Source organism: Mus pahari, chromosome 10 (genome assembly GCF_900095145.1).
Source record: "Mus pahari chromosome 10, PAHARI_EIJ_v1.1, whole genome shotgun sequence".
Classification (NCBI taxonomy): domain Eukaryota; kingdom Metazoa; phylum Chordata; class Mammalia; order Rodentia; family Muridae; genus Mus; species Mus pahari.
The window spans coordinates 37,186,368-37,201,282 of record NC_034599.1 but is presented as its reverse complement, the minus strand read 5'-3'; the positions used below and the strand labels follow the sequence as shown (position 1 = coordinate 37,201,282).

The 14,915-nt window shown below is 45.8% G+C and overlaps 1 protein-coding gene across 1 annotated transcript in view; it reads left to right on the top strand.

The window, feature by feature from the left end:
- The window catches only part of Sorl1 (sortilin related receptor 1), a 154,415-nt gene that overhangs the window by 37,060 nt on the left and 102,440 nt on the right, over positions 1-14,915 (top strand). Inside the window, exon 6 of the mRNA XM_021206280.1 lies at positions 6,213-6,393. Coding sequence (XP_021061939.1) covers positions 6,213-6,393 — 181 coding nt within the window. The remainder of the gene's footprint in view (positions 1-6,212; positions 6,394-14,915) is intronic.

Here is a 14,915-nt window from a genome sequence, read left to right as displayed (position 1 = left end):
TGTGACCACAGTGGGATGCAAGATCTTGACCACAGGTATTTGCACATGTGCAGTGAGTGGGAACAGATTCTTGGGACTTGGTTATATGGTGAGTGGTCTGTCTTATTTGGTCATTCTATTCCCATGAATAATAGAGAGAAAGCACAGACTGATGTCTCTGGATTTGACTCTTGATCGTCCTTTTGCAGGGGTCCTTGTCACTTTGTCCAGAGCATCTAGGATCAGTTTTATAGACATTGTTGTTGGATGTGGTGGAGCACACGTTTGATCCCAACCCTCAGGCAGCAAAGGAAGGCAGATCTTTGTGCATTTGAGGCCATTCTGTCTGGTCACACAGCCAGTTCCAGGACAGCCAGGGCTACACAGTAAGACCTTGTCTTAAGAAAGAAAGAGAGGGAAACAAAACAAAACAAAGACAGGCAGAAAAGAATGGAAGACACTGCAATCACTGATTCTACGTTTATTTTAAGCTCCACACTTTCTCCATCTGGATATCGTGTGGGTCCATTGACCAGTATATCCAGTATATGCGTGTAGGTGGTGTGTGTTCGTGTATGTGTGGGTAGACATGTTTGTCTCAGTGGTTTGAAGTTGTCACCCATGTCTTCCCACATTACTCTCCACCCTGTCTGTTGTCTATTGAGAGAGGGTCTCTCTGTGAATCCAGGGCTCACCGTTCTGACTAGCCTAGCCAGCAAAGTCAGTCTTGCTCCAGGGAACCTGGAGCTCTTTACTCTTTATTCTTGCTCACAAGTCTCAGCTGTCTCTCTGGGGTCACTCTTGTCCTCTGGCAGTTCATCCTCAGAACACAGGCAGAACAATCTTTTTGAACCAGTTTGGATCATACTGGTTCTTTTTTTCTGAACTTTTGTGTATATATATGGCGTATAATGTTCACATGTCTGTGTGCAGGTATGTATACACTTCCCCTGTGTTTTTAAGACAGGGTCTATCAATGAACCTAGAGCTCATTAATTTAACAAGACTGGCTGGCTAGAGTCTCCCCCACCCCCTTAGCACTAGTGTTACAGGCAGGAGCCTCCACATCCATGTCTTACATGGGTATTGAATGTAGGGTCTCATATAGGAAGCACCTTACCTGCTTCACTGTCTCTCCAGCATTCCTGTGAACCTTTACATGCATCATCATATCCCTTAGATGAAGTGTGCATGGACCACAGCAGGGCATTATCGCATCCTTCGGATGAATTGTGTATGGACCACAGGGCATCATTGCATCCTTCAGATGAAGTGTGCATGGACCACAGGGCATCATCGCATCCTTTAGATGAAGTGTGCATGGACCACAGGGCATCATCGCATCCTTCAGATGAAGTGTGCATGGACCACAGGGCACAGGGCCTTTGCTCTTGTTCTTTGCTCTGGCTAGAATGTTCTTTCCTAGCTTGTCCTTCCTGCCCTCCCTTTGAGTTTATTGTTTATCAGTCCCTGAGACATGCCCATCAGAGCTTACTTGTTTACTTACATTTTATTAGTGGATGTTCTATGTTGCTATGGGAGAGATGTAGTTAGTAAAGTGATGCCCACAGCAAAGCAGATTATATGTCTGGTCACACATGGCCGTGCTTGTGCGTGTAGCAAGAGCAGCTGCGATCTATTCATTTAGCAAAATTCCCAAACACCAGCTAGGATTCTGAGGTCCAATCCTCTGTGTATTGCCTCTCTAGACTTCTTTCTCCTCCACGGCTTCTACTTTTACTTCCTCCTACTTTCCTCTCCCGTCTCTACCCCCATGTGAGTTTTTACATTTTTTTAAAAGGAAGTGAAAACATACTATGCTTTTTCGTGTGTCTGGCCTGTTTGACTTAACATAATATCTTCTAGATTTCTCCGTCGTGTCACGCAGAGGCTTGATTTAAAGATGGACTAATATCCCACTGCGTCTATATGCCGCAGTCTCTTCATGCATTTCTCTGTCTGTTAATCGACACTTAGGTATCAGCTCTTGTGAATCGATCGTGCCGCAGTACACCTGGGAGTGCAGACCTCAGGGGCAGTAAATTCATCTCCGCTGGGGTTTATATCCAGACTGCACAGTCATATGGTAGTGCTCCTTGGAATTTCTGCAGGATCATCCCCAGGCTTGGGGATGTGTTGATGATGTGCGCCTCACACAGATTCTGCCTTTCTCCACACTCTCCCAACACCTCTGTCTATTGTCTTTGAAGTGATAGCTATTTTTCTGGAGGGAATTTTCTAAAGATTCTACTTAGAATTGCAAGTGTTGCTCTGTTGGTTCAGCTACACGCTACCCTTTTTGTGTGTGATCCATTATTATGTTCTAGCATACAGTTGTACGGCTTGTTGACTGTTTGCATTTAATAGGCTGAGAGCATCTCAGGGATGAGATTTTGTTAGTCTCCTGTACTGCTGAGTCCCCAGGGAAATTGTAACTTCGGTAGACATTGCCAAATGTTCCATGGACATTGTCAAATTTACTTTCATCTTAGTAGAATCGAATAGTGTCTTTATCTACAGCTAAGGGCACAGTGTCTCATTTAGCTTTAACTTGCATTTTTCTCATTATGAATGAGTTTGAATGTCTTTGCTTAAGAACACTACCCACCTTCTATAAGATAGGCCTCATGTAATACTGGATAGCTTTGATTTGTATTTGGTAAGGATCATGAACTCCTAATCAAGCATGAATTTAAAAAAAAACAAAAAACAAAAAAAAACAACAACTGTTCTTCTTAGCAGGTTCCATGACAGCTATGATGGCTACGCGGAGAAGTCACATCTCAATCAATCAATCAAATAAAAAAGAACAAAACAAAATGTTCTTCTTTTGGGGCATTTCTGCTAATGCCTCTTGCCCCCTTCTCTGATTGTTAGTTTTCTTGTTGATTTCTGAGAACTCTTTATATATTGAGATTAGGCTGTTTAGGTGCCTGTCATATGAGACAGGTTGTATGTGTGCTTTTGTTTGTCAGTTATTATTTGTCTTCTGAGATTTACATTTAGTTTTAGTCTACATTGACTATAGTGGATAAAGAGGATGTAGTTTCTGCCCATGTTGATTTTGGCTGCTTGTTTGAACTGAATGTTTTCGAGTTGATATTATTTCCTTAGTAACTCAGGAGGGTGAAGAAAGATGATCTTCTAAGCATCTTCCAAGTCCCAGGACTTTGCTTTCAGAGCAGGCAACTTTCCTGATCCTTTGCTTGTTTTCCTCGGGCCGAGGCTGTGGGTATTTGAGGAAAATCATAACGATGCTGTCAGAAAGGGACTCCATCCAGGGGCATGAGTGTTTTACCTGCACGTATATGCATGGATCCCAAGTGTGCCTGGTGCGTACAGTCAGAAGAGAGCATCGGATCACTGGAGTTAGATGGTTGTGAGCCACCACGTGCATTCTGGGAACTGGACCCTGGTCCTCTCTAAGAGCAGCCAGCACTCTTAGCCATGGAGCCATCGCTACAGTCCCCAAATTTATCTTTTATCATTTTAATGAGCAGTCTATTGAGAGGGAGAGCCAGCAGGGTAACTAAATGCAGGAGCATTTAGCCTAGGCCTTTGCTATGTAACTTCTATAGGCTCATGGGTGTGTTAAAGGGTTTGGCACACTTTATTTCAGATCCTTGGCTGCCTGGTATTGAGATTTATGGTGGCTGGAGGGATTTCTTCATAAATGTCTTCCAATGTAAGAAGCAGTGCAAGCTGATCTTTCAGAGAATTAACACAGGTTTCATCCACCATCCTTGTCAGCTTTGGAACAACAGACAAGGAGGAAGGGGCCAGGGCAGAGAAAGCTAGTAAATGCACGTGCAGACAGGGTAGGGGAAGACCTGTAACAGGGGAGCCCATGCAAGGATGTCCGATGCCGCTTCCCTGTGGGGCGATGGGCGAGGCAGGTGGGGCCTAGTGTGTAAATGTGCTTAGAAGTAGCCAATGGATGGGACTTCTTTATGGAAGACAGAGTGAAAAGTATCTAAGGACCAGAGAGAAGTGGGAGGCAAGGAGATGCCAGAGTACAGGAATGTGTAGGTTGAACCAACCCCAGAATTAGGAGGTCCAAATATGGGTGAGAAGGGAGGGCTGGGATTAGCGGTATGAGGCCTTCTGTCTCTAGACCTTGCCTTCCTCTTTTGGCTAGAACACGGGATAATAGAAATGAGTTCATCTCAAACTATATCAAGAAGGGTTCCTTCCTCTCTGCCTTTTAAAAATACCCACCAGCCTCCTGTCATTTGCATATCCTCCAGGCTAGAGGAAGTACTTTAATCAGTACTTCTAATTGCGGAGAAGAGAACGTGTCACCAGCCGCCCCCACACTAGCATCTGATGGGAAAGAATGGATTTCTCCCACGCCGGGACCAGGCTGCTGGCTTCTCTGTCACTCTGCTCAGAGTCCAGATTGTAGGGCCAACATCAAGTCTTCTGCTAGTGTGAAACGAGACTCTCTCCTCTCTATTTCTTGTCCTCTTCTTGTGTGTGTGTGTTCGCGTGTGTGTGTGTGTGTGTATGTGTGTGTTCACGTGTGTGTGCGTGTGTGTTCACATGTGTGTGTGTATGTGTGTGTTCACATATGTGTGTGTGTATGTGTGTGTTCACATATGTGTGCGTGTGCGTGTGTGTTCACATGTGTGTGCATGTAGGCCAGAGGTTGATGTTGTGCATCTTCCTCTATCTTACGTGTCTCAGACTCTATCTCACGATTTGGAGATAGGGTCTTTGATTGAACTTGGCACTCACTGGCTAGACTCCGTTCCCATCTCCCCGGTGCTGGGATCGGAGGACACCACCCACTGACTGTCATGAGGAGCTTCAGTTCCTCACCTGGTACAACAGCCACTTGCTTTAATGGCTGTACCATGTCCCCGGTTCTATTTCTTCCTTTTAAAAGAATCTGTTTTCTTTGACGAACATGGCCTTGTCAGTCCATCTCAGGAGGAATTGGAAACGATCCTCACCTCCATTATGCTAAGTGCCACAGGGCATTGTGGAACTGTGTACAGGCAGCTGCAGAAATGACACCCTCAGCTCAATGCCCAAGTCCTCTCCGCATGGCTACTCTGGAGTTCTTTCCTTGACTTCCCAGTTAATTTCCATTTGCTGGCTCACCAGCTTTGGCAGGTTTTGTGAGTGTGAGGAAACCTGGGCACACCAGTGGTCTCCTGGGTTCTGGTTGGTGCTTTACTTGAGGGCACTAGCTTAGAGCTTCTCCACTGGACTTTGACCTTACTCCTGAGTTACAGTTGGGGTTAGTGTGTGTAGTGGTGGTCCCAGGCATCTAATACAGTGAGCATCTCTTCAGCCAGGGATCCTGTTATTCCAGTCTCCCCAGGCCTTGTGACATGCCCACGGAGCTTCCACAAAACCATGTGATACAATGGATAAGAGGCCCCACAAGAGTGCAATGAGACTGACTCCAGAATTCACCCAGCCTCAGTACTCTCATCCCTTAAGTTGAGTTAAAAACTCCCCCCATGAAAGCCTTGATAGTGAGTGTTCCTCGCGAGTGTGTGGCTGACACTGGGAGGAGAGAGAGGAGCACTGGGTAGGATTCTTGGAGGACGGTGATTTGAACCTGGTCTCCGAGGAGGGGATTTAGGTGGGAGGATTGAGTCTGTACAAAGGGTGCCTCTACACAGAGGTTTCCACAGAAGCATGGGGAGGACAAGGGTGCCTGCCCTCTCTGGAGGATGCCTTGCGTGACAGCTAAGCAGGTGCCTCGAGGGAGACGAGATGTACTGGTAAGATGACTCCAGATGGCATGGATTAGTGATGTCTGCGAGGAACAGGCAGGGAAACACCTGAGGGACAGGCCACAGGACTCTGCGGGTTCTCATGTGACCCGTCTGCTACCATTGAGTCCGTGGCACCTGGCAAAAACGCCTCTCCCCGCAAGGTTCTGAGCTTGGCACTAGGACCTTGCTTCTTGCCTCCGGGAGCCCGATGATGCTTATTTCTTCAGAGCCTCCTTACCTTTTGCCTTTTGCTTTTTCCGTTCTTTTGCAGCGGGGCCAGAGATAGCTGCGCACTAATCCCAGGATGTTTTGGAGACAGCCACAGCAGAGTAAAACACTTGATAAGTGGCAGATCCCCAACTTCTGTCCCTCACTAAGGAACAACCAAAGGCACATGCCTGTAGCTGGCACCATATCGATCCTGCCTGGTTGTCTTCACAGGGAAATGTCCGTGCTTTAGTGATTAACTAGGAAATGGTAACAGTTGCTTCTTCCTTCCAGGGGAATCGACCCCTATGACCAGCCAAACACTATCTACATTGAACGGCATGAACCCTTTGGGTTCTCCACAGTGCTCCGCAGTACGGACTTCTTCCAGTCCCGGGAAAACCAGGAAGTGATCCTGGAGGAAGTGAGAGACTTTCAGCTTCGGGACAAGTACATGTTTGCTACAAAGGTGGTGGTAAGTTGAGGACGCTCCAGCAGGTCCTCTGCTGGGGCTGGCACCCACCTGGGAGAGTTTGCATGACGTCAGCAGGATGATAGACTTGAGGTATAGATGATGATAGATTGAAGGATCCTGGTTGTCAGTGAACATACCTCAAGAAGGTAGAAGGCCAGAGTGGAGAAACTTAGAACAGGCAATCAAAGTATCAGAAAAATCTAGAAATCTGCTTGTCTCCCTGTAGCCAAGCATCCCAGACAAAAACAGATTTTACTGTATGTGGTTAAGTGTGTATGTTAGTATGTGTGTGTAGGCATTTGTGTGGTGTCAACAAAAGTTGACCTCAGGCGGTTTTGTTGTTGTTTGTTTGTTTTTGGTTGTTTGTTTTCTCTCTCTCCACTGCAGTTCAGTTAGAGGCTTGTGGCCAGTCAGCTCTAGGGAGCCTTCCATCCCAGTTTCCCCAGAACTGTGTCTGGTTCCTCACCCCACAATGGGGCCTGGGGATTGAATTCAGGACCTCACGCTTGCTCAGTAAATGTCTCACCAACTGAGCCATCGCCTCAGCTCCTAAAAACAAACAAACGTCTTTGTACTCTCAGTAAAAAGAATACGGACAGGAACCACGGTGCTTGAGGGCTATGTTTCCTTAAATCCCGCTACCTGGTTTCCTTTCCATTTAGATTCATCTCGCTGAGATTTCTGGACACTTTCATTTACATGGCTCATAAGATGTGTTGTCATTCCCAAGTGGAAGCTAATATTCAAAGAAAAGGAGTAATTAAGTGTCCAGCTGTCAGTAAGTCGCTTAACACTCAGCCTTGAGGAGGTTTGATGTGCAAGAGCCAGATGCTGAAATTGGAGGCCTCAAACCAGAGCAGATTACTTAGTGGGACTCTGTGACCCTGTTCAAGGGGACTGAGCCTGCTTTGGCAAGGGCACCTTGGATCCTTGCTCCTGGGAGCTATGGCTTTGCTTACTGACCGTGGAAGGCCTCTGCTACCTGGGAGGTTGTCAATGCTTTCTGTCACTGTTAACTGAGGGACTGGAGCCGGGAAGAGTGTTTCTCTCCAGATTCTTGTTCGTTTATTCCTGTAGTTGGTAGCAGGTGGGCAGAGGCAGATCAGCCTCCTCGATAGAATCCTAGGGCACTCGCAACCAGGGGAAGCAGCGAGCAAGCGAGGAGGGCTGGAGGAAGGGTGTAGATGGCCCAAAGCTACAGACAGTCCCCAGGATGTTCCTTGCAAAAATGTTTTCTCTTATTTTATTAAAAGTTGCATTACATTTGTTTCTTAATTAGTGTGTGTGTGTGTGTGTGTGTGTGTCTAAATGGTTATGTGTTCCTTGGGGGCATGTGTGTGGAGGTCAAAGGGCGACTTGTGGGAGTTGATTTTCTCCTTCAACCATTTCATCCTGGGGATGGAACTCCAGGCACCAGACTTGGCCAAAAGCACCTCCACTCCTGAGTTACCTCACTGGCCTGCAAAGTGTTTTGTCTTTAAAAGTCATTTTGAATTTTTAATTTATGTGTGTCTGCGTGTGGGTATGCATATGCGTGCAGGTGCCTGTGGAGGCCAGAGCTGTTAGCTGCCCTGGAGCTAGAGCTCTGGGTAGTGGTGAGCTGCTGCCTGACATGGGTGCTGGGAATCGAACCTCTGTTCTCTGCAAGAGCCGTGTACACTCTTAATCTCAGGACCATCTTTCCAGCCCCCACAAATAATTTTTAAAACCACTGATTTGTGGTCATTTTTTTTTCTGCTTATATTAACTCCTAGGTCATCCCTTTCTTGCTTCATCTGCCTTTCTCATATACACACATATACCCATACACACACACACACACACACATATGTATATACACATAAACACACATACACATATGTGTGTATGTGTATATACAGACCTATACATGTGTATATACATATATGTGTGTGTGTATATACAGACCTATACATGTGCATACATACATACATACATACAGGCATACACGCATACATACATGCTTTCAGAGTAGCTCAAGGACATAGCCTACATCAGTTACCTTGGAAATGAGTAGAGTAATCAAGAACAGGCAGAAGTGGAAACCAGGCCTCAGCTCTGATGCTTTGTGACCTAAATCGGATAACCCCCGAGTCCTTTTTCAGCCTGCAGTCTTATCTCTGGCTCCCCAGTGGCTATGGGCCTTTTCTCTTTGAAGTTGTTGGCTTGGAATTAATGTGCGCCTTTAAGTTTTCAGTTCTCACACACTTTGGTGATGCCCTGGCTTGTTCTTGCCTTTGCCCGAGTGGGGCCGGAAGCAGACGGTTGTTGTTCCTTTTCTCAGCCTGTTTCCTGGATCTCATGTCCAACAGTTTAAGGTTCAATAGCCGGGGCTGTCTGACCCTCTGGGGTCTAGCAAGAGGCAGAAAGGAGAAACTGTGGAGTTTCTATTAACTTCTGGGGTCATGTCTGTTTTGATGGCCACTGATGTTAGACCCAGTAGCAGGTATGAAGCAGAGTTGAACATATGCTACCTTGGAGCCACACAATTAAAAAAATCCAAAATAACAAAAAACCCAGACAAGTACATTTTTAAATTCTGGAAGAGTATGTAGTTCTGCCGCATTGATCATGTTGAGAAGCGTAGGAGATAGTGAAGCATGCGCTGAGTCATAACCATAGAGAGTTGAATGGGAGAGAAGGTATGGGGACCCCCATCCTTCCCATAGGCTGGGGACCTACCTTGGACACAGTATTTTATCACAGCAACAGGCAAGTCACTCCTATAGATGCACGAATGCAGGCCCATATGGTAAAGATGGAACCCAGCGCTTCCTTCAGGCCAGGCAAGTCATTTACCTGAGTTATGACCTGCCTTTTAAAAAAATCTTCTTCTGAGACAAGATCTCTATACATAGCTCAGGCTCACGGCAAACTGGTAATCCTCCTACCCCACTCTCCAAGTGTTGGGTGAGAGGTGGGTCTTGTCATGTCTGCTGAGCCATTATTTAATATTCTTCGGTTCTTTAACCATATTTGTGGTACTTGATTCTGGCTTGCTGATTCTAATACTTGTACTCATCCATGGATAGTTTACACTGAGACCTCTTCTTTCTTGCCTTTGATTTTTTCATTGTGTGCTAAGTGGGTGTAGGAAGCGGGGCAGGGGAGATTGAAGCCAAGGCTTCGTGTATGTTAGACAAGCACTATCCTACTGAGCCATGTCTCACCATGTAGCCCAGCCTAGGTTTAGCCCTCCTGCCTTGGCCTGTGTGATGGTGGATTGCAGGCGTGTACCACCATGCCCGGCTCATCCTCTGCTCTAGACTGATTTCTGTTATTGTGATAAAACCCTCTGACTAAAAGCATCTTAGGAGGCAGAAATGTTTATTTGGCTTATATGTCCTAGATACAGCCAGTCCATCATGGAGAGAAGTTAGGGATGGAACTTGAAGTGAGGAACACTACTTGCTGGCTCACTTCTCACAGGCTCAGGCTTAGCTAGCTTTCTTATAGAGCCTAGGGAATGGTACTACCCACAGTGGGCTGGCCCCTCCTGCATTAATTAACAATCAAGACAATTCTCCATAGATAGACAATAAGCTAGTGTAATTGAGGCAAATTCCTCAGCCACTCAATAAAGGCTTTTAGATGACTCTAGGCTACGTCAAGTTGACATCTACAGCTCACCAGTAGTACATTTTGTCGAAAACGATATAGTTACTGTGATACTGTGGCTCTTGGTACCTACCCCTGGGTCTATGTTGTTGTTCTGTGATGTGCTCTTTATTGCACATCTACAGAATTGTCTGCAGTTTAGTTCAGCAGGCAGCCAGTGTTTGTTAGAATTTCCTTGGGTACTTTGAAGCAGCACATCTCTGCCCTTCCTAATGGGCTCTGGTGCAGGGTAAAATCTCCTGTTCTCTGCCTGGCAAGTTACAGAGTTGCCCTCACCCCCTGTTGCTGACTTCTGCGGGGCCCTCCAGGTTAGCTGGAGGTGAGACAGACTCTGTTTTGTTCTTCCTGGGGCATACTCATAACTCTTATGTGCTCTCTGCCTCAAAGATTCTTAGAAATCTTTCAGAACTTTTCAAATGGTGCCTCTTAGGGCTATTTTCTTTCTGGGTTTTTCTTTTTACGCTTTGGTTAGCCCCAGCTGTGGGTGCTGCCTCTGGCAATCTCCACGTTAAAGTGCCAGTTGTCAGTTGCTATCCCCCAGGCACACTCTGACTGGCTATTAGACTCTGTGTGTGCACGCACGCGCACACACTCGCGCTTGCCCAAGCGAGTTCTTGGTCAGGTGTTGGGAAGATGAGCCTAGAGCCTGTTCCTTTCCTTTTGGGGAGGGGGGAACCTGTTCTGTCCAGCAGCCCCTCAGCCATTATGGCTGTGAGGTTTCCAAGGCTACCTCAGAGTTTGAGAGAGAGAGGGATAGGAGTGGGGCGAGGGAAAGTGCCGCGAAGTTCACCACACTCGCTCGCCGAGACCCAGACACCGATCTTCAATAAACGCTACTTGGAGTTTTGCCAAACCTTTATGTAGTCCTCAGAAACCCGAAAATGTTGATTTTTTGAGAGTGTTTATGTTTTTCTTGCTTTTAGGGATGGAGTTTTAGAGCTCTTTACCTTGTCATTCTGGAAATGTTTTAAATTAATAGCAACTCCATAAACTTTATTGTGGTCCTTCCCCAATCTATAAAGAAGAACAGTTTATATTGATGTAAACGCTTCATCACCCTCAACCGTCCTCTGCGTTCCTTACAGATGCCAGCCCCACTAGCTACCTACCTTTCCCTTATTTAACCTATTTTCCTTAGGATAGTTTTTCACTTCTTAAACATTATATATTTGTATTAATTTCATACATATATACAATGTATTTTGATAATATTCTTTCCCTGCTCCTCTAACATTTTCTGGATCTCTCCCCCCCCCCCCTCAACACCTCCATATTCCTTATACCTTCATCTCCTTTGCTATTTGGTTTGTTTTACTTTGTAACTCTCTGAGTCCAGTTTGCACTGCCCTGGGTGCTGGACCACCAACTGGAACATGGCTGACCTACCCCATCCTAGGAGAAAATCGACTCTCTCTCCCAGAAGCCATCCACACCAAGAGCTCCTCTGCTGCAGGTCTAGGCTCACGAGCGCCTCCCCCCCCCCCAACTCTGGTTTGACTGTGGTGCTTGGCTGGTGTAGGCAGTCATAGCTATGCGAGTTCATGAATTCTTTGGTCTTGTGTCCAGAAGGCATTGTTTTGCCCAGGCCCTCCTTGGCTACTGGCTCTTAGAATCTTTCTGCCCCCTTTTCCGCATCGTTCCCTGCACGCCGGGGAGGGTGGATGTGGTATAGACAGCCATGTTGATCATTTTCTGGCTTGCAGAGATCAGAGCCAGATGGGATTGTTGGTGACTTTTTCTCCTTAGCGACTTTCATCCTTCTTCTGGTACTGTGGAAGCTGGTCGCAGTTTATCTATGCTTTATTTATGTTTTTCTTTTCCCTTACATGAGATCTTGCTATGTTACCTAGGCAGGTCTCTAACTCCTAGGCTCAGGTGCTTCTCTTCCTCCAGCCTCCTGAGTAGCTGGAATGTGCCAATCTGATTAGAGTTGTTACTGGGATGAAAGACTGTAGGGGAGGAATTTAAAAGAGAAAGGTTGGTTTTGACGCAGGACTTCAGTGCGTCACAATAGGGAGGGTGGGGCGGGGCAGGGTAGCTCACTTCACTTCACCATGCTCTGGAGAAGAGAAGCCTACACTCATGGCTTGCTCCTCTCCGTCTTTTTTATTCCATCTGCGTCCCTAGCCAGCCTGGGGACAGTGCCTCCGTGTGTTCAGAGTAGGTCGTCTCCCTTTTGCTGATCTTTGGAAACGCCCCACGGACACAGCCAGAGATGCACTTTTCTGATCCCTTAGATGTTTCTTAGTGCAATCAAGTTGAAAGAGATGGGTCATTGGGTGGGAGGAGAGGCCTGGGCTACTGTGCTGGGTTTCTGTGTTTTATGTCTGATGTTCCCTGCCGGGAACAGCTGTGGTGATTGGTTGAAGCTTTGTCATGGATCCAGAGGAGACCACACCACTGCCAGCTCTTAGCTACTGTTCAGGTCACCGCACACCCTGGGAGGACTCCTGCTGTTCACCCCTTCTAGCTGAACCACTGTGAGACTTGAAGTTGAAGAGCTTATCACTGCATTCTTGGCCTTTGTAATTAAGAATATACCATTTCTCACTTCCCCCTTGGTGACTCATGACTTTTTTGGCTTTACTAACATCTCAGATATACACTGAAATCCACATCATTTGCTTATCAGAAGTGAAAATGCAAAACTTAAAAAAAAATTAACCTGTCCATAAAGTATCAAATTTTGTAGCATCTACCCAGATGAACACATTTAAACATTGCACACGTTTGTAGGTCTAGTCATAGACTCAGCCTGTCAGGATTTCTATGAAGAATGAAAGTTTTTTGCAAGTTGAGTATGGTGACTTACACCTGGAACCCTAACACTTAGGAGGTACAGCAGGAGGACCAGTGGTTCAAGGCTATCTATCCCCATCTGGACAGTGTATTCAAGGCCAGCCTGGGCTATATGAGATTCTGTCTCAGAAGAAATAATAATCGTTTTTTCTAAAAACTTAATTCTCCTCTTAGAGTGTGGCCTAGAAAGGGTGTGCGTGTGTGAAGGAGGAGGCAGTGTATTCCTGTGTGTTTTATTAGAAAGCGCTCTGGAAATCACCAGTGTGGAATGGAAAGATGTCTGAGATACATGATTCATGAAGAAAGGCTGACCTGTGCTTTGGCCAGGTTTGCATGCAGTATTCACGAAGGAGTTGCTCAGTAGCTCCTCTCTTCTGACCCAGTTTGATTGCACACATCAAGTTGGAATTGTCTTAGGCCACCGAGAATGCCACTAGAAATCAAAGTGACAGCCAAAATGGGCATTGTGTCTCTTTCTTGCGCTGCCTCAGGTAGACAAGCTAGCTGTGGCTATGGTGATGTTGGCAGCTTTCCATTCCAATATCCTGTGGGGTTACTCGTAACCTGCCCTCACTAGCCTTTGAGTCTCCACTCAGGTAAGAAGACTGGAAAACCAGCATGGCTAAAATGATATCACCACCAGCTGGTCTGGTACGTCCAAGTAGCTTACCCCCAGACCAACATGATGTCTTTCTTGGCATCTCATTAACCAGTGCTTGACTCTATGACTATACATGCTGAAGAGAAGATAAAGAACGGAGATCTTTACTCCAGATGGTAGTCAGGGCCCTGTTGTTTAGGCATGAAGGGAGGCTCCGTGTTAGGGGGAGACACAGGGTTGTCTGTCACTGTCACTGTATTGGGGTGTTTGTGTGTGACCGTGCAGGTGCATAGAGCCTCTGCCAGTGGACACTCTGAAAGGTGGCATGGGGACAGGGTAGGGCAGTGGGAGCAGAACTCTTCGTTTTATCTTACACTGATTTATACTGTTAAGTCTGTTCCACAGGGCTTACTAATAACAGCTAAAAAGTAAAAAGGCCAACTAATAAAACCCCGCTGTTTATTAAGGAAAGCATCAGAGCCTGACAATGTCCCGCACAGTCAGTGGTGTGTCATGATCTAATTGCTAAAATGTTCCTTGATGGCTATAAAACAATACAATCACACTTTCACAATACCTCAGGGTTAACCTGAATTATCTCAGGTAAGGAATAATTCTCTCAGAAGCAGGGAAAGAATGCCTTTTGAGACTTTGAAGAAAGATTGATGTATAGTGGTCTATAAATTTGTATTTATGGGATAAGAATGGCATGCTTATATACATGTATATGTACATACACACACAGACAGAGAGAGAGAGAGAGAGAGAGACAGAGAGAGAGAGAGAGAGAGAGAGAGAGAGAGAGAGAGACAGAGACAGAGAGAGAGATGTGGTATTTATCTTTCTGAGTGAGGCTTATCTCCAGTTCTGTACATTCTCCTACAAATGTCATGATTTAATTCTTCTGTCGGACTGGATAAAATTTATTATGTAAATATATCACATTTTCTTCATCCGATCCTTTGCCTATGGACACCTGGACAGGTTCCCTTTCTTAGCTATTGTGGTATAGACTTGGATGTGTAAGGATCTCTGCTGGGCCTTAGCAAGTTTTATGTTTAGTTTCGAGGAACCTCCAAGCTGACAGCAGTAGCTGGATGCTCCGTTCACACTTCTCCATCAGGTGGGCTCTTTCTCCTCCGCTGGGTGTCATTTATTTTCTCTATGATAGCCATTTTGACTAGTGGGGAATTATATCTCAAAGCAGTTTTAATTCTCATGTCCCTGATGGCTAAAGATATGGGAATGTTTTTAAATTTATTTATTGTCTGTTGAATTTCTTCTGTTGAAACTTCCAGATGACATTGGGCCTTTGGTGTTATTGGAAAAACATTGTATTGTTTTGGTGAACAGAGTTTAAAGTAGTGAAAAAAACATAACATGCAATATATGTATTCTGTGGGCATGTGTATTCATTGGTAGTCATGAAGGTCTTTGTATGCACAGGACACCTTAACATCTTTATGACCCAGTAATGGCTTATAAT